The following is a 22,088-nucleotide window of genomic DNA, read 5'->3' as shown; positions in this document are numbered from 1 at the left end:
TCTGTTTAGTGCTGCATGCCACACATACTGTGCTGAGCACCTTGAGTTTGTTTATTTCCGCCCATATCACAGCCTGGTATTTTTTACTTACATGTTACAAAACATAAAACTGAGGTTCTGGGGTTTAAGCCCAAGATCAGCCCAAACTCTGGGCCAGATATATCTCCAAGTACCGTATTCTTCACCAGAACGCTTTAGAGCAGTACCATCCAGCAAATGTAATGAGAACCACATGTGAAATTTTAAGTTTTTTAGTAGCAACCGTGAAAAAAATTAAAAGCAGATGAAATTAATTTTAATAATTCATTCTATTTAACCTAATATACCCAGATTATTGTTTCATCATGTAATCATTATTTTAAAAATTATTACTGAGATATTTCACACTCTGTTGAATGCTGCCTTTGAAATCCAATGTGTCTTTTATATTTACAGTACATCTTAGTGTGGGCTAGTAACATCTGCAGTGCTCCCCAGGGGCTAGTGGGTACTGTATTGGGCAGCTCTGGTCTAGACTCTTAATGGAAACAGAGTTCTTAGTCACTGAGTTTATTATAGGTTTTGCTTTGAGATGAGTAGAAGGAGGCTTTTCTGACCTCTGTGGTCTCTGTGATTGGTCTCTGTGATTCAGTGTGACACGGTTGGGAGTGTCCTCCTCCTTCTTTTTTTCCCTGTGTGGTGGCCTCCTCTTTTAAAGGTATGTGGGTATGTTTGGGTTCGTGTGTGTGCATTTTCATTTTCACGGTAAATCTCCACAAAGTGTATGGAAATGCTTTTCTAAGGACCACGGCCACTGTTAAGATAAATGTAGGTTTGCATCCTCTTACTGTCTGTTTTAATTTGGCAATTATTTAATCTTTACAGATTGGTCTTTTTGCCTGTGACCTATCCTTGTAGCCTTAGAGCCTATACCTAGGCTTTATTCAGATTTCTCTATAGGAGGACAAAGCCAGATTATACATTGAATATAATACCTGAGAAGTAGGAAGTGATTAATATGTTGTTGCTATACAGTATGTTCAAAGACCTTTTATAGTTACTACCAAGGATCGTATGAGCAGAGTCCATAAATGGGAACATGAAAGCAGAGTGTATACTATAGTGGAGTGACAAAACAGCTTTACAAGTAACACGTACCTATTTGTGGTCTGGTACCTTTATACATTACTTAAATTTTAGTTGACCGTTCTCAGTGTAAGGATTCAGTTACTTTTGTCTCTTTGTATAGATATCATTATGTTGATACCTATTTCGAAAGCCCGTAGGTTGTGATTTTCTCCAAATTTCTGCAGTACTTACCTTGAGGTTTGCAATTCGATGGTTATAATAGAAGATAATTATTCATGGTTCACTCTATGCAATTATACCTAATTTTTATCGCTCATATTTTTCAAATTCAAATAAAGAAGGATTTTAGGTTTGTATAAACAACATAGTAATAATAGGTACTTATGTGAGCTAAGAGTAAAATTTTTCTTATACAACCCCTTTTCAAAACATCTTCTTATAAATTAATGTCATAGAAAATATTTGGTTCAGCAGCTTATGGCAGTAGATTGCAGTATTCCAGCCTTGCACATGTCCAGCACCAGGGCCTTAACAAACGATGCCTGCTCTGTTTATGATACCTAATAAACAGCAGTCAACCATGATGGTATTACCATACAAGATCATTGCAGTCACACATAAATGTCTTCCCATGTTGTTTTCAAAATTGAACAAACAGGTGGTTATTTGTCACTGATGTAAGAAATGGACAAGTCACTCCATATCCATAATTTGCCTTCAGCCTCACTGGTCTGTGGAAGATTTAAGGGTATATCCACTTTTTCCTCCTTTGAATTAACCTTACTTTTGTCTATTCATTCTTGTGCAGAGGTTACTACATAATAATTGTGCCTTTGAAGAAATCTCGCGGGAAATTTATCAAGCCATGGGAGAGTCCAGATGAAATGGAATTAGATGAGGTAACTATGTCATTGTTGGCTGTGTCTTTCATTAGTTATTTAATTTGCTACATATATGCCTCCTCCCTTTGGAGGCATTTTAGGATCTAATCTGGGTATTGGCTTCTCCATAACTAGCTGGTTGGATGGTTCAGTGCTGTTGGTATGCTAACCCCTGGGGATCCCAACAAAGATCCTTTTGCTTTAATTAAAAAATATTAAGCTGCAATAAAGCTTACAACCTGTCTAATCTTTGTTGGCATTAATATTTTGCCCCTTGCTCCTTGTAAAACCTGATGCAGAGGTGTGGAAGGTGAAGTGAATTGTCAGCAAAGACTTAATCACCATTGATAGAAATCCCAGGGTCCCCTTCATTAGTGCAACAGCTGCTGAGGCTGATTAAAACACGAAATTACAATTTGCAGCAGAGTTCATTTGACCTACTATGTGTTCTTGTCCAGTTTCTCACAGAATTCTGTTGCTTAGAAAATGTTTGCCTTATTCTCTATTCTGTAGGTTTTCAGAGTCAAAAATGCATTTCACTATTGAGAAAGTAAAACAAGCCACAAAATTGTGAGCAAAGCAAAATAGAACAATAACAACAAATGCTAAATAGATAATGTGGATTTCCAAAATCTTACAACAGCAGGTGCATTATAATTGGTTCCCTTCTTGTATAAGGACATTTTTGAAAGGTGATGCATAACATGAAGAAAAATACATAATTATCACATACTTCTATTTAGATAAGAAAATATGATCCAGAAGTGTTGAGCTAGATCCCCAGAGGACCATAGCAAGTTAATGAGTAGAATTTGCATTTTAAAATACAAAAGACCCTTTGTTATTTTAACATGATGCTGTTTTCATTCACTTTATAAGGCAAATAACCATAAGGCCCCCATTTGGAAAATAAGAGATTTTAACTTATTGGGTTTATTTACAACATAGGCTACATCTCATAGTATGACCTTTTATTTCTACATATTTCTTCTACCTCAAATTGTTACAAACTGAGCAAGGAAAAGAATAAATTCCCTACCTACACTGCAGAGAGGTTATGTTTATTTCATACCTATGTCTGCACACAGGAGACACAAAGGAGGCTGTGATCTGACCAAAAAGATTCTTAGCTTTCTTTGGCAGACATATGTCATCTCTAAAAGTGGGATTTATGATCACTGGCTTCATTTATCTGAATTAAATTTGATCAAAATCGAAGAGGAGGTGAGTTCAAGGTTAGGCCTATGCTTTTGTGTCACTAGTGATTAGATGATCATTGAAGCTGTGTAAAATGAGACATTATTTCAATAGTGTTATCAAGTAATTTAGTTATGTTATTAATTTAATTGTTTTGTTTGATGGTAAAGGAACAAACTCATTATTCTGTGACATTGAACAAATAGTAATCCTTTAACTGAAAATGCAGAATGATCAGCTGGTTTTGAAGCAAAACATGATTTTACTTGCAACTAACTAATCAGTTAATCTTGGAGTAGTCTGTACTATTTTCATTGGTTCTTAGCTGAATTACACAACTGTCATCATCCCATTTAAGTTGGAATGAGATTTAAAATGCAAAGGCAAGTTGTAGAATCTATGAATTGTTCTACTTATTTAAAAAAAAAAGTTTTTAAGGCCTTGAGATCCAAGCCAAAATGACATCAAATACGTTTAAATAATAAGCTTTCCTTAGAAGTGAAGCCATTTGATACTAAGTAATAGAAAGTGATTCTCTTTAATAGCCAGGTTTTAACCTCCAAAATGCACAGCAACACTAATGGATTAAACTATAGGGCTATATGACTTTGAACTTTCTTGCAATTAAATTCTATGGATCTCTGCTGCTGATTCCCATAACAAAGGGTCATTTTAATCATCCAAGTTGTGGTGCATTAATCTGTATAATAGTTTGATAAAGAACATTTTATTAATTCAAAATTTTGGGGTCGGGATGGGTTGTTTCCCACTTTTCTTCCTGATATAATTGAGACCACATTGTAGAATTAATGGTGGAAGAAATAAGATATGCATTGACTGGAAAATGAAAATTATTTCTGATAAAGAACTAAGCCCTTGATATATCTTCTGGAATTACCTCCAATACATCTTGTAACCATTGTGGAGAGGAACAAATGAAAGTAGGCTATGGCCTCACTTTATGCTTACTCATCCAGTTTCTGATCCCTACAGACACATTTTTTTTTCAACCATGGATAATAAAAGCTTTGTAGTAATTTTATCTATAGCTTGGTACTTCCAGGTTTGACAAGGCAGTGTTCGTCTCTTAAATGTATTCGATCAGGTAATTTTTCACAAAGGCCTGTAATTCAAATTGCTGGAACCATATCATTGAATAGAATGGTGGCCTAAGGGGATATCCACATGCATGCCTCATATCTAGTCCCATAAAAAATTGAAAGAAGCTTTCCAAACAATATTACTCTCGAAATTATCTTCTGAGTTCATTTATCCTTTGTCCGGGGATGCTCTCCGCATGATAAATTTATAAACTGAAACTCTTATTGTCAAGGTCAAACTGGACAGAGAAGACGTTGATAGTCAAAATGAATTGGGGCAGAATGACTCCCAAAATGTTAGTGATATTTAATTCAGAGCATGTCATGTAATATATCATGAGCTTTTCAATGCATTGTACTTCAAAGTCTTATCCTAAAATAAAGTGGTCATTTGTGGTTGTAACCGCAACATGCTGGCTAACTTTGGTGTCATCTGAGCTCATTTGAACCATTTAACGTGTAACATAGGAAGCATCCTACAGAGATTAGAGCAATATAAAGGGGCAGAGTGATGTTACAGGTTTGACTTTAATGAATGACTGCACTGAATCTAAGAATCCAAAAACTCAAATATTTTATTCTGAATTAATTCCTATAAGTCTTCTAAAGAAACCCTAGCAGAAAGTGCTTGTGGGAATGACAATGATATGGATGAATTATGACTATTAACTATATCTGCACTATGAATAAAATCAAGGTAGGGTTTGATCAGTAAAGTAGAAGAGGGGACACAGTCACACAAACAACTCATGATAAATGTTTTTGATTACCCAGCTTCAAAAAGCTGTTCAGCATATCCACAGTGCATTTTCCTTCTTGTGTAATAGGTTACTATCCTTTACTACATATCAACAATAAACCGTATAATGAGGCTTCAGTTATTGCATTAAATATTTGGCATCAGATTTTTAAAATTAGCATATAACAAGTATCAAGAAAAAGGAAATAACACATTCATCTGTCTTGATATAAGCAGATACATAAATATTATATGTATAAATACACACTGAGTTAAAACAATTTAGAGTATCAGAGCTTAAGCATCACGTTTATATTTCCTTATGATATCGTGTAAACGTTAAGTAAATTAAATTATAGTTGAAAAAAATCTCCAACGTGGGATTTCATTTTGTTTCACTAATTGAGTCTAATTATATATTAAGGTTTTCTATTGTACCTCAGTCTCCTCATTTAAAAAATGAGGATATTAACCATCCTTTTAGGGTTCTAAGGGGTAAATTGGAGCTAATGCATGCTTAGGATCCCTAGAACAGTGTCTGGCACCTTGTAATTGCTTAATAAATGAAAACTATTATTGTTACAGTTACCATCATTATTAAAGGTGAAGCTAAATATGACAAGAAGATTAAAAGATAATGCTAAGTTTCTGGCTTTGTGTTTTTACTGGCCATTTGGTACGTTATTGATCAGCATAACTGAATTTATTATGAGATGGTCCAAATTTGCCAACCAAGTAATGCCCAATCTACCATGCTTTTCCTAAAACAGCTTACATTTCATGTAATTTTGATTGCATCAATAAACTCAAATTCACAGAAAATTTTGGCACATTTTAAATTAAATATTATTGAAAAATAATGTAGGCCAAAGTTTTCCTATAACTGAAAGACTAGTTTTTTACATTTTTGGGATACAGTTTTGAAGCAGCTGAAGACATTTGCTAATCCCAGTGTAGAAGGAACTGTAGTGTATCATCACATTCCTAACAGAAGCGTTCAGTGTTTATCATATATACAGTCTGAAATCATTTTATTACAGAAACCTAGCCTTGAGGATGCCAGGCTCTCATTTTACTAAGGAGAGATCACTGCTTTGACTTTCATTAGATCATTTTTTTTCTTTCTCTCTCTTTTTTTTTTTTTTTTTTTTTTTGATGTGTGTGTGAGACGTAGTCTTGCTGTGTAGCCCAGGGTGGAATGCAGTGACACTCTCTTGGCTCACTGCAACCTTTGCCTCCTGGATTTAAGCATTCTTCTGCCTCAGCCTCCTGAGTAGCTGGGACTACAAGCGTGTGCCACCATCCCCGGCTAATTTTTTGTATCTTTTTTTTTTTTTTTTTTTTTTTTTTTTTAAGTAGAGATGAGGTTTCACCACGTTAACCAGAATGATCTCACTTGTCTTACCTCCTGATCTCATGATCTACCTGCCTTGGCCTCCCAAAGTGCTGGGATTACGGACGTGAGCCACCATGCCTGCCCTTACTAGATCATTGCTGTTTATAAAAACAGGGCTAGTAAATAGTTTTGCTGCACTGTTTCCATAAGTATCTTAATTTTGTTTATCAAGGTTCATTCCTTTTTCCAGTTTCTCCTCAAATACACAGACTTTTCTATTAATACACAGATAGTAAAATAAATAAAATAAAAATTCTTTCCCAGAAACTGGCAAAAAAGTTCCTGTTTACATCAATAGGCATCCCAGACTAATACAGGCCTTTTCTTTGTTAAACCCTGTAACATGCCAATTTTAAATGGAGAAGACAAAGGTAACTTTGCGAACCATGTTCATGACTACCGTTAGTATGATTTTCCCATAATAAAGGAATCCATGAAAAACAATAGATTATCCAAAAATAAATTCTACCTCTTTTCTTTCAAAATAAGTGAAGGATTCATATATACACATGCACATGTGTTTTCTTCAGGGTAGTACTAACTTTAATGTTCATCTACCTTGCCTGTATCATCCAGCAAGATATACATACTCCCAAGAGAGGTAGATTCTAGAAAAAGTTGCAGCCGTGATAAAGTATAGGGAGGTGCATCCCAACTGCCCAAACAAGGAGCTCAGTCAAGCCAGCAATTGGTTAATGAGTAACAATGTCTATTTAATATGTGTACATTAAAAATTAGTTGTTGGATTCTGTTCCTGCTGATTTGAGGGAATTTGTATCATATGAATTATTTCATTACTAAAAACAATCTAAAATGGTAGTAACCTCTTCTAAAATGTGGCCAGGTTTAAAGATGTAGATGGCTTTGTCTGAGGCTACTACTTGTTTAATAAATCTCCTGCAAGGCAAGGCTTTTATGAATCAAGCTGACTTTTTTTCTTAGACAAGTTATGATGTACTATTGCCCTTTGAGAGAATTTCATTAGTCTAGGAAATGAAATGAGCTACAGTAAAGGATCTAATTGCCCTGTGTTTATAGCCTGGATCTTGTAATAGCAGTTCAGTATCTTACCTTAACAGGAACAGAAGCATTTGAAATATTGAGAGAACTGAGATTTAGTGGTGCCAAATGCTATATGAAATGTGAACACACTGCATTCGGGTTGGTCCTAGTTCTGAATTAATTTCCCTCTTTAATTTACCAGTAAGTTGGGTTATTGTTTACAGGTCTTTTACTGTTTCCCACTTTTTTCCTTAAGCTGCTTAAGGAGATATCTAGGAAACGCAGAAGCATCCGTTACGGGAGAGAAGTTGAATTAAAGCCATATATTGCCGCTCACTTTGATGTCCTTCCCACTGAGTTCACCCTGGGGGATGACAAGCATTATGGTGGATTTACAAACAAGCAACTCCAAAGTGGTCAAGAATATGTCTTCTTTGTGTTAGCAGTGATGGAACATGCGGAGTCTGTAAGTTAATTATGATGGCATCTGTTTCCTATGGAATGCTTATACATTTTCACTGGAATGTGGTTATTTAGGGATTTGTAGGTATATCCATCCCCATATTTCTCATGAACTGTTATTAAGTGTAATAACAGGTTGCCTACTCTTTGAACATCGCTGAGTATAGTCCTCAAGCTTGCATTACAAATGAGACTGTGTTTCTGATGAAGGAAATTTATGTGGCCCTCTGGTTTATGAAGTTCCAGATCGATACGACATGATCCTTGATACCTTTTGACGTAACACAAATATCATGTTGTTAGAGCCATCATTGCTCCCAATCTCCTTCCCTCATCCTTTCTAAATAACTCTTGTCAAGAAAAAAAAAAAAAAAAAAAAAGAAAAGACTGTCCTCATCTTGCATAATACCTGATTGACATTAACCCCTGTGATTACAGTGGAAATTCACAGGTTGTGCCATTCAACGTGGCATATTTCTGAAAATGTTGATTTTAAGGGTGATTGTATTTATTCTCCTCTACCTGCCAAGTGAGACGGCAGTGCCTCTTCCTAGATTCGTGAGCAAAGTCTGTCTAGAAAGAGACAAATACAACAGCTGCTTTAATTATAGAAATTAATGAGTGACTGTATGAGTGAAAAGCCAAGAAAGTTAGACAATAATTTAATTAAAAAGACAATTCCTAAGGTATTCTAAATAATGAGTTTCCTTCTTTTATGTAATTCATCTTGCTTATATGTCATTTTATGCTTCAGTTGCTTTGAATGTTTTTTTTAAAAAAGAGGGAGAGATACTGTAGATGGGAAGAGGTTGAATTTTGAAGTGGCAGTACACACAAACCTTTAATATACATATTTTAAACTTCATTTTTCTAATCGGGGTCTGAATATGACAGGTGTGGCAAACAGTTGAGCCAGTCATTTCATATAGAAGCAGCTCATGATGTATCAAAGATTTCTCCACATCAGGTGTTAGTGTGTACAGCGGGGCCTTTCTTCAAGTGACTGTAAGAATTCCCCTGTGGAAAATCAAAACACAAAGGCAGCCTCTCTGCCTGGTTTACCTTTGTGCTCAGAATGTCATTTGAAAACAAAGTGATGGCCTTCCTGGAATTTTAATGTACAGATACGCTTTCTCTTTCTAGTTGAAGGTTTTTAGGCAGAACATCAAGGGAATGGAATGTTAAGAAATCATCTTTTTCTTTTATTCAAAAGTGACTTTTAAATATTTGAGAGGAATTTTCTTTTAATAGCTCTAGGAACGTTTCAGAAAGCATACTCAGAGCATTGAGGTAGATCAGAGAATCTTGCAAAGAAGAGAAATCTCATTCGATCCTGCAGACTGAACCACTGAACCACTCTGGTTTCTGATGTCTTCCATTAGTATTTAAATGTGTCACAACTGACGAACTGTCTGTCCCTTTCTTTAGTATGCCATCTGCTTATTAATTATAGAATTAAGATTTTTTTCCAAATGTGTGAAAGAAGTTACCCCTTGACCATCTTTCTCAGCATTGCTTTCAAATATATATGATATGTATTTCTTTTCCATATCATATATATTTTCAGGCCTAAAAGGGACATACCCAGCTAGAGTCATTTTGCAGTGGGAAAGCCTTTGCATAAGTCTCAGATTTCTCTAACAGATTATAACAATGTTCCTAACCATTCCAAGGGTAGACTGGTAATTTGCAAAGAAAAAATACTTTTCCCTCTCCCTCAAAGACACAAGCTATCCCCTAATCCGTTATCTCGTATTAAGAAGATCAGATAACTGGTTTGGGATGATCCAAAATTTAATCTCTTCTTTTACTCGTATGCACAAGAAATTATACTTTTCATGAGGCTGGAATCATTTTATGACCATTCTCATTTTCACACGTCTCTTTTCTTGCATGGGTTGGAAATCTTTGTTCTTTGGGAAAACCTGTGCTTAGATTTACATCTCAATGAACTGTGATTATTATCTCTTTTTTTTTTTTTTTTTTTTGAGATAGAGTCTTGCTCTGCTGCCCAGGCTAGTGTGCAGTGGCGTGATCTCGGCTTACTGCAACCTCTGCCTCCTGGGTTCAAATGATTCTACTGCCTTGGCCTCTCACGTAACATCAGGCACATGCCACCATGCCTGACTAATTTTTTATATTTTCAATAGAGATGGGGTTTCACCACGTTAGCCAGGATTGTCTCGGTCTACTGATCTTGTGATCTGCCCGCCTCAGCCTCCCAAAGTGCTGGGATTACAGGTGTGAGCCACTGCGCCTGGCCCATGATTGTTATCTTAAAGGCTCTTTGTAAAGAATTTCAGATCAGACAGTTTTGCTTACTTCTGTCTATCAAACAATTTGAGCATCACCTACAAAGTGGCAGGGGTAATGTATAAACCAAAACAATTAGGTAAATAATTGTGTTTTTTAGTTATATAGTCCTTTGCCCAGTCCTTTGTGTCAAACCTTATACCATACACATCCTTTTGTTTTTTAGCTGCTTCTGAGAAACTCGGAAATATGGATTGATTTTTCATCTTCTTTGAATGCATTAGAAAATCTGAAAATTTAGTCAGTCTTTTTCCTGGGCTCAGTGACAAAAATGAGAAAGAAGAATAGTACACGAGCATTCAGTGGAACGTTCGCTCTCCTGTTTGATGGCTGAGCTCATTGTACTTAAATTCAGAATAGATGCCATAAACACAAATTTTTAAAGATGCAGGTGAAAACACTTAAATATACGTACTGATCATGAAAAATGAGCAGATATACTGATGTCTTGATAATTTCAGCCATTTGAAAAGATGAACATTTTAGTTTGTCTTATTCACAAGATTTGCTGAGAATCCACAAAGTACAAGAGTCAGTGCTAGCTGCTTTAAGCATATAAATGCAAATAATACATGAATCCCTACTTCTAGGAGTTTGTAGTTTCATCAAAGAAAATGAAGTACAAATAAAAAGCCAAAATATAGTTTGGTCAGTGCCATTAAAAAAATAAATAAGGACTAAATAAAAATGTAGCTGTATTATTTTTGCCTTATTGTATTATTTTTGCAGTATTCAAGTGGGGGCCTGAAGTGTTGTTCAATTTCAGGGGCTAAATGTTGTGGAACTTGTGAGGGAGTTGAGGAACAAGAATAGAGCATTTAGGGAGTAGCAGCAAGAAGCTCACTGTGATGGAACGTTTTGTATGTTGTAAGCAAGTTTAAAGTAAAATTGTGGATGCCCTTGAGAACCATGCTACGTTGTCTCGGTTTTATTTGGGAATCATGAGAGAGCCTCTCGAAGCCTTTATAGTTGCAGTTTAGGATGATACCTCGAGACTATTAAAGGAAGGAAGAAACTCTTGGTATGTTGTGGAGCACATAATTAAGGTCCTAAAGAATTAAGTGCGCTCATGAGACTGGAAGGAGAGCAGACGGACCTGTGGTCACTGATAAGCTGAAACCAGTGTTTCCATTCTCTTCCTATTACTATAAGGTAAAATCAATATTCATTCCTAGAAACTGAGAGGATGAGAGTATTTGGGAGGTCAGGAGGAAGGGAAGGAGTATCTGGGAAAAATTAAGAAATTCATACTTATTTGAGTATATTTGTAGCAGTCTTTAGACATGACTGGAAATGAAGATCTGGTATTTCACAGAGTATCTGAGTTTAGGAACATTAATGAAGACATAGTCTGCATAGACGCTGATAGTTAAAGCTTGGGCTGACCTTGCTAGATAAGAGAGGACAAAAGATGCTAGTAGAGCATAGAACTTAAGAGTGCTGGTTCAGGGCCAGGCACAGTGGCTCACACCTGTAATCTCAGAACATTGGGAGGCCGAGGCTGGAGGATTGTTTGAATTCAGGAGTTTGAGATCAGCCTGGGAAACATAGTGAGACCCATCTCCATAATAAAATGTTTTTTGAAAAAGAATGTTAGTCTATAGGATGGAGTCAGAGGCAATTAACTCAGCAGGGCTTGAGCAGTTGGAAAGATTAGGATGGGAGAGAGTAAAAAAGAAGACTTGATCCACAGTGGCAAATCTGGAAAAGTTGTCTAGAAAGGTAAACAGTAAATAAAGACGATTAGTTTTGGCAAATGAAAACAAAAATAGGACCAATGGTGGTGCTGGAGTGAAAAGAGATGAGGAGGGAGTGATAGAAGCAGAGCAGCTAGTGGATATGGAGTTCTCTCTGCTGGACCGGGAAAGTAGAAGACAGGGCGTCGAAGGGGGCAGGGAGAGTCAGGAAGATGTTTTCCTGATACAGACTCAAATAGGACGGAACTAAATAGGAAGGGATTTCACAGAAATAAAAATCATAGATATTTAGTCCGTTTCTTCTCCAAGTAACTGTATATTTAAAAAGTATATTATCAGTTGTCTATTGGGAACAAACATACCAGTCTCTGAGCAATAACTATAATACAATGAGGACTGCTAAATTCTTCTAAGTGCTAGAAATTCTGTTTTACGAAGCTGTGTATATGGTCAGTTCTATACATCTTGCACCTGTCATTTGAACTATGGAAGTCGCTTTCGAACTTTTAGACTTTGTTCATTGTTTGGGCTCCAATTTCTAACTAAAATGCAGAAATAGTGAGTAGTACCAAGCACTAAGCACAGTAGTATGAACAACTGCTGACATTCATATTTAATTACATACTGACTTACTTTGCATTGTAAATATGCACTTTGGTCTCCTTAACTGTATGATAATGCCTTGAGGTCTGGAACTCTAATATAGTCTCTTGATTTTCACTTAGCACCTAACACTTTGGCACAATGTAAATGTTCATTAAACATTTTGCCACTGGTTAATTACTGGTACTTTACACTTCATAGGACCATTTAATATGCCATATATAGATCCCAATGAAAAGTGTCCATGAAGTAACTTGTACTATCAAAATGATTTTATTAAAAAATATTTTACTCTATAGGAAATTTATATTACAAAACTCTTCCTTTCTTTTCTTTCTTCTCCTCTCCCTTCCCCTTGCCTCTATTTTGCTAACATTGCTTCACACAGTTGCCATGAAATCCACGATTTCCTGGATTTTTTGCTTCTTCACATGTTAAAGGTACTCTCTAGAAAGCCATTATTTTATAACTAAAATAGACTCTCCTTTTCCTCAGAAGATGTATGCAACCAGCCCGTACTCTGACCCCGTGGTGTCAATGGATCTGGATCCACAGCCAATCACGGATGAAGAAGAAGGCTTGATCTGGGTTGTAGGTCCGGTCCTTGCAGTGGTCTTTATCATCTGCATTGTCATTGCTATTCTTCTTTATAAAAGGTAAGTTTGCCCAGTAATTTCTGTTGAAGTTTTGGTGCCTGTCTTATTTTTAAAGACTTGATCACTGTTCTTCAGGCCTTAGGTGGTTGATTTTAGTAGAAATACTTCAGTGCCATTTCAGTTATTTTTGGAAAGCGTTTACAGTAAGATCAAAATGTAACGACTGTACGATTTAGAATCTTATTCAGTGTTTGGTATAGACTTCTGTTGTCCAACATGCATCTATTCCGGCCTCCAAACTTCTGAGCTGCTTTATGCAGATAAGTACTTTTCATAACAGTTGAGGCATTAGTGCATTCACAAGCAAATACTTCCATGCAAGCTTTCACTTGAGTGTTTTAAGTAATTGCTTGATTTCAACATATTTTTTCAAGCACTGTTGTGATTTTACAATTTGTGTACATATCATAATCTAGTTTGCACAAGTGTTGAGACAGTTCCCAGTCCTATTTCTCAAAATTTAGCAAAAGCAGATAAAAATTAAGGATTAAGGAAGAGGAAAAAAATGAGAGGGATGGAGAATGAATCCTCTCCCAATTTTCTTCTCACCCTTATTCCACATCTTCACTGGTGAATTTGTGTATGTGTCCAAGAAGGGATGCCAAGGTACCATTTTCCTTTTTAAAAAACTGGAACCTCAGTCTTATTATGCCCACGCATTGATTTGAGTAGTGCCTTTGACTGCAATTAGGATGCAGGTAATCAGTTTCTACCCAGGTTTTTCTGATATGCCACTCTTTCTCAATTCTGTTTCTGCCTCTAACATCTAATCTCTAACAAGATTTTTTCCCAAGGTCACTGCCCAGTCAGTTACATGGAGAACATTAGTAATTGTTCCCATAAGTTCTTTCTGTCTTAAAAATATAATTATAATATGAATATGAACTTATAAAAATAGCATATAATATACTTTCTCAAACATTTAAAATGACTAAGTTCAAAATTACTTCCCTCTATATCGATATTTATTTTTCTAATCTAAATTGTATTTTGATAAAACTTTATGTTCTCATTTTCCTTGTGATGTGTTATGTTTTGAAATGCTACTATGAAGGTGATCTCATCCCACTACTACAAGATACCTTCTCTCTCCCTGTCCCTGTAACCTTGGCCTTCAAAATCTGAAAAGATTATCTTCATTTTAATTCTTGCTTATCTACTTAATATGATAATCTCATTTTCATTCATTCTTTTTCCTACCAATCTAGCTGCCTTTTGGGGGTTTATATTATTGATTTTCACCCTCAATCCCTTTTTCTTCTGTCCCTGGAATAGCTTTTTTCCCCTATAACCTCTTTTCATGAGTCTTAAAAAACAAACAAACAAAAAAACAAAAAAAAATCCTTCAACACATTTCTCCTTTGAAAAACTTGTTCTTTAAAGGCTCTATTTTATTTCATTCCAGCATGGAGAGAGGGTTGAGGAAATAAAGGACAAATGAAAGAAGTTCATAACCGTAACCCATTAAATTGCCTATCCTATTTTAGAGGTATAAAGAATGAAAGAAATATCTATCATTTTTTTCATGAACACTGCCATCATTCTATTATCAATGCTGTAAAATAGCTGAAAAAGCAAGTGATTGAAAGCCAAAATCTCCTTTCAGTTAATGATTTGAATTTTCCCATTCCGATCTCTATCTATAGTCATGTATCTTAGGGAACCCATTGTATTTTATCACCTCTCTCCATGTAGGAGGTAAGGTCAGGAAGCACAAGGTACAACCTGCCACAAAGTAATCATAGATTCTGTTTGAGTCCAAGGAGCTGATGCCATTTGCTGTCTGTACACTGCACTTTTTTCCAGAAGGGATTTCAATACTAAAAAGCACTAATATAATTCTAATTGTTTTCTGGGAAATATTTATTTAGGTGGTCCCATTTACTATGGGGGTCAGGTCAAAAAACAAATGCTTGTTGACAGGTGTATTTCTAGGCCATTTCACCTGACATTTTGTGATTATTTGAAATGGGAAAAATGAATGCCTTATTTTTTAAGTTATGTTTTATTTGGATATACATAGCTATCATTAAGTCATACCAAGTGACAGATATATATGGTATTTGTGAATCAGTTATGTAAATGTGAAGAAATACGATTATAGCCCTAATAATTTTAAAAAGATAATTGTTCTCTTTTTTCATCTGCATGTGCTTAAAAAATGAACCCACTTATAAGTTTTCCTACTCCCGCAAAAAGGAGTATGATATTTAAAGGTTTTATGACTCTGGTAAAATAGAGTAGCATTTTAGTGTGGGCCTATGTAAGCATCGTCTAATGCAATTGTTGGGAAATGCATACATCCTCGAATGCTAAGTATATTTAGCTAACCATCTGAAGGCCCATGAAGCGTTTCTGAAATAGAAATGCTTGCTTCAGCAGTAAAGAACATTCCTGACTTGAAATTCAAGTAGGCCCAACAATGTCCTTCTTGATTATCATGAGGCAGTTCAAAAGGAAATCTTCTGTACCCAATGAATAGTGTCTTTTATAGCTTGGATTCTGAGCAAAGTTAATTATGTAATAAATACTCCCTTCCCTCTTTTTAGGTGCCTTTCAGTTTATACACAGGTCATTGGTAATGACTTAGAATTGAAAGTATCATTAGTATTACTATTGTCTAAATATTTCACTTCTCATAGGCAAATAATGCATTGAGAAGAAAATGAGATTAAAACATTGTTGACTCACATTATAGTCATAATCCACTTCATCATCTATCTCTGCTTCTGAGATGCTTGCATCAGCCATAGGTCTGTAGCTACAGATAGTTTTACGATATAAAGAAGTGTGTTTTAACCAGCTGTCTGAGGAAACTTTCAGACTTATTCTTATTAGATATATTCATGTGGAAATGGCACACTTTTTGATCTGATATTCTGTTCGTTTAACTTTTGTTTTTAATCTAGTAATCTGAACACCTATAATACATTGATAATCAGTAACAAAAAGTATCAGGGCTTTGTAGGGTCCCTAAAATACTTTTTGAACCATCATAAAATTAAAATATATTTGATATATATTTAATGGTATAAACTTTCATGTACGGTATTTTTTTAAAAACATGATATGGGCTGTGTCTTAAATACACCTTACAGAGACAAGATAGTAGCAAGGTTTGGACAAATACTGGACTGAGGAAATCAGAGTCCAAGTCCCAGCTCTGTGACTAGCTGGTTGCATGGGGTGGAAATTCTTGCCAACACTGTGAGCCTAGATTTATGAAGTGAGTGGGTGGACTAGATAATTAGGGCTTTTTAATTATAGTGTTGTATGATGTGAAAACATTAAACACCAGGTAACAGTATTGGAATTGCACATCCATATAGTCCAACCAAAAAAATCCATAAAGCAATTGAAAATTCTTATTCTGTATATCTGTTACATATGTAAAGCTTTTCAGACTTTATTCCAGAACTGTTCAAGAAGTATTTATATAGAAAATAAACATTTAAAAATAAGCTATTAACCTTACCTCTATGAAAAAGCGTTTTAAGATGGATGAGAAGTATTTATTACATACTGTGGAAACAAAGATGTGGATCAAAAGGTCCTAGAAGTCTGAGGCACATTTTAGACAATTAACGTCCTTGAATGGCAATAGTCTAGCCTGCATGCACACTGTTTTTCCATACCCATCCCAAGATGTGCAGGCCATGAGCTAGACGAGACTAAAATACAGACTTCAGTTTTTCCGGCTTTTTCCAGCTTCAGCACTGGCTCTCTGCAGGCTTTGTGCCTTTAGTCTTCTCTTTTTATATCAACCCTCCATATAGTTCCAAAGCCCCATCAAAGAAAGAAATGCAGTCCAGAATATTTTGAGAATCTATGAAGAAATATACAGCCACACCCAACCACACTGGTCCCTGCTTTCTGGCTTCTGAGTAGGCCCTCCCTGAGTTAGAAATGCCTTTCATGTCACTCCCCTGCCACTCCTTCTGGCTTGGATCACTCACTCATCCTTTGGAAGAAAGCTGGGATGCTGCCTACTATCAAGGCTTTCTGGGTGCCTGCCTCATCTCCTGCGTTCTCCTCTCCTCACCTGTCTAGTAGTTCGGGCTGCCTTCAGATCACCTTTCCTAGGCTCTTAAAGTACTTTCTCCTTGTCTGTTATAGAACCTACGGCATTACTGTCAATGCCCCTTTTCTTGGCACTCTGCCTCCACTAAACTGCAGGTCAAGGACTCTGTCTTATTCATTATTGTGCCCCAGTGCCTAGTAGAGTGCCTGGCCTCCCAACTTGTTAGATAATTAAATGTATACCAGTCAAAGAGTGTGAGACAAACTCAATTCCTAACATACATGGAAAGTATGTCACACTTGTTTACTCCATCACTCATTATTACCACCTTTACTTTGGCTGGCAAAAGTTGTAATAAAATCCTTGGCCTATAAATTTACCAGTCGTGAAAGCTTTCAAACTTGGATATGTACCACATATGTACCCGTGTGTGTGGTGAAGCTAACCTTTATCTAGAACTATGCATTTTTTCATATAAATAAATATCCTTTTAATACACAAAACTGATAATTCGATAGGTAGTTTTCCATCCTCAGACATAGATTTTCCTACAACTGATTCCCTGATGAAGTCATTGATTTAAAAAGTGAGCAAGTTGGAAACATTTATGTAGGATTTTTGTTTCACCTGGCACACTTAGTGAATCACTTTAAGATGAAGAATTAACCAATGTGTTTGATATCATTTTCATCATTAACTTTGTATGTGTGTGTCTGTACAATTTAAATGTGGATTTTTTATTTTTGAAAAGAGATGAATTATCTCAACAGTGTCAGATAGTCCAGCAACTTGTATGTTGATTTCATTGGCATTAAGAAAAACTTAGTACCTTTATTTTGCAATTAGGAACTCACTGAAAACTTTGCAGTTTGCCTCAAAGTGAAGATTTTTCGATTAATTGTTTTCAGGAAAAGGTTATACTCTGCAGAAGTAATGTGATTGTTTAAACAGTCAGCATATTATCACAGGTGAAAGGATCTATGAGTATGAACTAGTTGTGTTCTCAGACAGCAGCACAGACTAGGAAAATACCTGTTCTGTCAGTGGCTGGTAATAAAATGTTTTTCTGGATTAGCCTAACTATATAAATGGACCATGCTCTTTAGATTTATAATGATGGGTATTACATTTTCAAACTAAAGATGTACTTAATCCTTCGCTGGAGAAAAGATGTGGCAAGAGGTGTTTGAAGAAATGATGTCTGCCACCTTACCACCTTTTCGTGTATTATTTGATTGTGCAAATTTCTGTATAGTTCAATACCATTGGCAGATATTTTATAGCATGAAAGGAATGACATACCTCTTAATTGAAGGCTTTTTATTTTAAATGAATGAATTTCTTTTATGGAATGATGCTGTATTCCCATTAAGTCCGTTAGTAGTTTTCACACAGCATGTATTTAAAAAATCAAATTATCTCTCTACTATCAAATACTTCCTGGGATATTATTAATTGTGGCAGTATTTTGTAGGTGATGGATAAAAGTGCATGTGGCATTGACACACACACACACACACACACACTCACTATGTATTCAGTGATGTAACTTCATGTCCTCTGTTTATTTCATAATCAGAGGTCTAGAATTACTTTGATTCACTGTCGCTTCCGAATGTATGTCAGTTGTGTGTCCTTGCTTGTGAACACTGTTTCTTAAATCTTGGTTGTCATGGTTATCCTTGTTACCATTGACCAACTAACATTTAGCCTTTCTTTTTCCTTTTTTGCTGCATTAAAATGGAGCAGTAAACCTGACAGGTGAGGAATAGAGACCAAACCCCTTTCATGCTCAGTAAGAAAAACCTAAGAAACTGTTAGACATTGGAGTTGCTGAAGAGGGGAGGGCGGGGCTGCATACAAAAGATGATACCTGGCCCGTGGAAGATGGGCAAAGCCTACATATATACAGTAACTTCATTTCAGTGATTCTGGGGAAAGTAAATGTTTTGTTTACATGAAAAACAGATTAAAGGTGAAATTTAAAAGACAATACACAAACCAATATCTGCGTTTTGTTTGTGGTCAAGATTAAAATGGGCATTTGTGTGTGTCATGTGTCTACAGAGCAGAAATGTGAGGTGTCTCATAAGCTGTTTTGTTTTGTCTTGTTTTCACCAAAGAGTAGTTTTCAAGTTTGATTACAGATCCCCTGATGATATTAGCATTTTCACACCCTGCAAATATTGATGATAGTGCCTTCCTGAGAACTCTTCCCTAATTCAAAATTATTATCCATGTCTTCCAGTCTTGAATAATAACAGCAATAATCATAGTTAACATACACTATGTCATTATTGAATGATTAATCCATACTAACCTTCTAGCTTTCGAACTCATATCTATATATTCATATACACTTACTATAAATATGCCTGTAACAGATATATAAATTCCTGATTAAAATTAAACTACAAAAAAAATCTGAGAGATTACCTACCTTTCTCCCATTGTCATATTCCAGTGGTTTCCAATGATGGTCTCTGGACCAGCAGCCGTAGCATCAGCATCACCAGGGAACTTAATAGAAATATACGTTCTTGGGCCCCACCTCAGACCTACTGAATCAGAGACTCTAGGCATTGGCCCAGCAGGCTGTACTTTAACAAGTCTTCCCAGGTAATCCTGATGCATAGTAAATTTGAGAACCATTGCTGCATTATTTACACTAAAATCACTTTACATTGCTCAGCAAGCCTCAGGTTGAATGATAAAAATCTTTAAACCTCTGTGAGGTTGTCTTTTTTATATGGACATCTCTAGTGTCCATTTAGTCAGCAAAAACACCTGCAAAATAGTTTTTTTTTTTTTTTTAGCCAAAAGACAAAACCTTTTAAACACACTTAAAATACTCAGATATCTACCTTTCATTATGACACTTTTCACATTTTATAATTTAATCAATGCTTGCTTTTTCTATTAAAATGAGAGAGTTGAGCCAAGACTTAGACATCATCTTCTAATCTCCCTCTATTTTATATACAAAGAAACAGAAAAGAAAATTTGTAGTTGGCACATACCAGTAGTGGCAGAGTTGGAATTACATTCTTAATGTTATCAGAAACATGGAAGTATTTGGATTGATTTACTTGAATATTCATAGTATAGATATTTAATAAGTATATCTCTCTTCTGAAAGGGTGTGCTCACATTTCTGTGTATCTTTGTTTCAAGACCATAAGTTTGATCTTTTACTCAACTTTCCTTTGTGTTTTATTCCCCTGTGAAATGAGAGCCTGGTGAAAGCAAAATGCACCTTGACCAGAGCAGCGTTTGTGTTGTGTATCACCCGCATCCCAAACAACCACCTGCTTTGATAGTGTTAGCAGTTTCTGACAGATCCAAACTGTCAAGTGATCTTCCCTTTCCTTTTCACCTACAAAACTCCTGCATGTAATAGATACCTCTCACTGCAAGAGATAAATTTGCACTAACATTTTGTCATCTTAATAGAAAAAAATACAGTGTAGCAAGGCCAAACTTAGAATCTGTTTCTAGTCATTATTCTTTCCATTTTTCAAATTGAAAATGAGAAGGATGGGACCTCTGAAATTAATCAGGAAAAATGTTACTACTTACATTCATGCTGAGCCTAATTTAGACCATTATATGTCTTTTAACATTTTATGACGACTTTTTAAAACTCTTTAGTATTATTACCAATGATGGGCAAACTCTGATCTTCCACATCTTTCCTAAAAATTATTTCTGTGTTAGGAAACAAACGTTCTAGAACATCACATAATAAGTGTTTAAAAATAACGTGATAAGAATGTGGACAGCCAGAATTATCCATGTTGTGATCATAGAAACAAAACTAAGCAAAAAACATTTAAGCAGCTGCTTTTCTATTTGGCTAGGATTTCAAGAGTGTGAGAGCTTGGAAAGAATTTCATTTAAATATACAGTGAAAGAGAAGTTAGTTATTAAATGTCAGTACACCTCTCTGTTCATTACAGTTGTGACTTGTAATTTTGTCCCATGTCTTGAGTTTTCTGAGACTCACATCTTTGCGAAAAGATGTAATTTCTAACTTTGCTGGTACCAGAGAAATTGGCTGAATTCCTTTAGAGACTTTTCTGTCCTTCCAGCTCAGTATCACTCTCCCCAGCCAAGGGGAAAAAGAAGATAAGGAGGTTACACTACAATACCTGTAAAAGTCAAGCAGTTTCCTTGCCCGGATAGATATTCCTAATTCTGGGCTCCATAATCTTGCAAGAAAGGCAGAGCCATGTTGGGAAGGGAGAAAGATCTAAATTTTAGTTATTGGGCCTGGCACGTTAGTAAAGAAATGCATGTGTGCCAACTTATGCAAAATGTCAAAACATGAGACGGTCTGTTGGTATTATTTGTAGTGAGAAGACTAGCCATATGTATCACGTGGCATTAACGGGCTAGCTGTACCCAGTGACATTTCATTAACCTATTTTGATTTTTGCGTCTTCAGTGGTAAGAGGAATCTCTTAGTGTGGTGAGGCCAAGACCCACAGCATAGACACAGTGACAGTGCTTCCTCTGAAACTGGTCATCATGTCCTCCTTTCACGTGGTCTTCTGAGCCTGTCTTTTTCTTCCTCCTCATATCTTTTTCACCAGCCCTTCATCTCTTCTTTTTCTTTGCTTCTTCTTTTCTACTCCATAGAACTGGAGCTGCCAGTACCTTGGCAGGCCTCAGAATACTGCTCACCTCTGCTTGGTGGAATGGCTTCACAGCACATTTTGTCCCAAGGCTGTATCTGACACTTTTAGGTAGAAAGAGAAATCCTGAGACAGGTTAATCCAAACTACTGAGAAAGCAACATGTCTAATAGGACTTACCCACGAAACTGTATTCCATCAGGGATGTCTTCCTGAAGGCTTCGTACTTGAGCAAATCATGTGCATTTCCCATTGGTATCAGTCTTCTCTTTATCCCCTGGTTAGTTTTATTTTATACAGATGAGCGGAAATGGAA

The 22,088-nt window shown here is 35.9% G+C and overlaps 1 protein-coding gene across 42 annotated transcripts in view; it reads left to right on the top strand.

Moving 5' to 3' along the window:
* The window catches only part of PTPRD (protein tyrosine phosphatase receptor type D), a 2,307,989-nt gene that overhangs the window by 2,153,678 nt on the left and 132,223 nt on the right, over window positions 1–22,088 (top strand). For 26 of the 42 annotated variants that reach the window (XM_074394799.1, XM_074394793.1, XM_074394789.1 and 23 more), the window contains 4 exons: window positions 1,877–1,967; window positions 7,640–7,849; window positions 12,954–13,114; window positions 18,882–18,896. In XM_074394799.1, the coding sequence (XP_074250900.1) occupies window positions 1,877–1,967; window positions 7,640–7,849; window positions 12,954–13,114; window positions 18,882–18,896 (477 nt within the window). The remainder of the gene's footprint in view (window positions 1–1,876; window positions 1,968–7,639; window positions 7,850–12,953; window positions 13,115–18,881; window positions 18,897–22,088) is intronic. The other 16 variants (XM_074394802.1, XM_074394810.1, XM_074394814.1 and 13 more) reach the window with 5 other exon arrangements.

This window comes from Saimiri boliviensis, chromosome 2 (genome assembly GCF_048565385.1).
Source record: "Saimiri boliviensis isolate mSaiBol1 chromosome 2, mSaiBol1.pri, whole genome shotgun sequence".
NCBI lineage: Eukaryota > Metazoa > Chordata > Mammalia > Primates > Cebidae > Saimiri > Saimiri boliviensis.
Note: the sequence above shows the minus strand (reverse complement) of the source record. Positions and strands in the feature narration are given on the sequence as shown.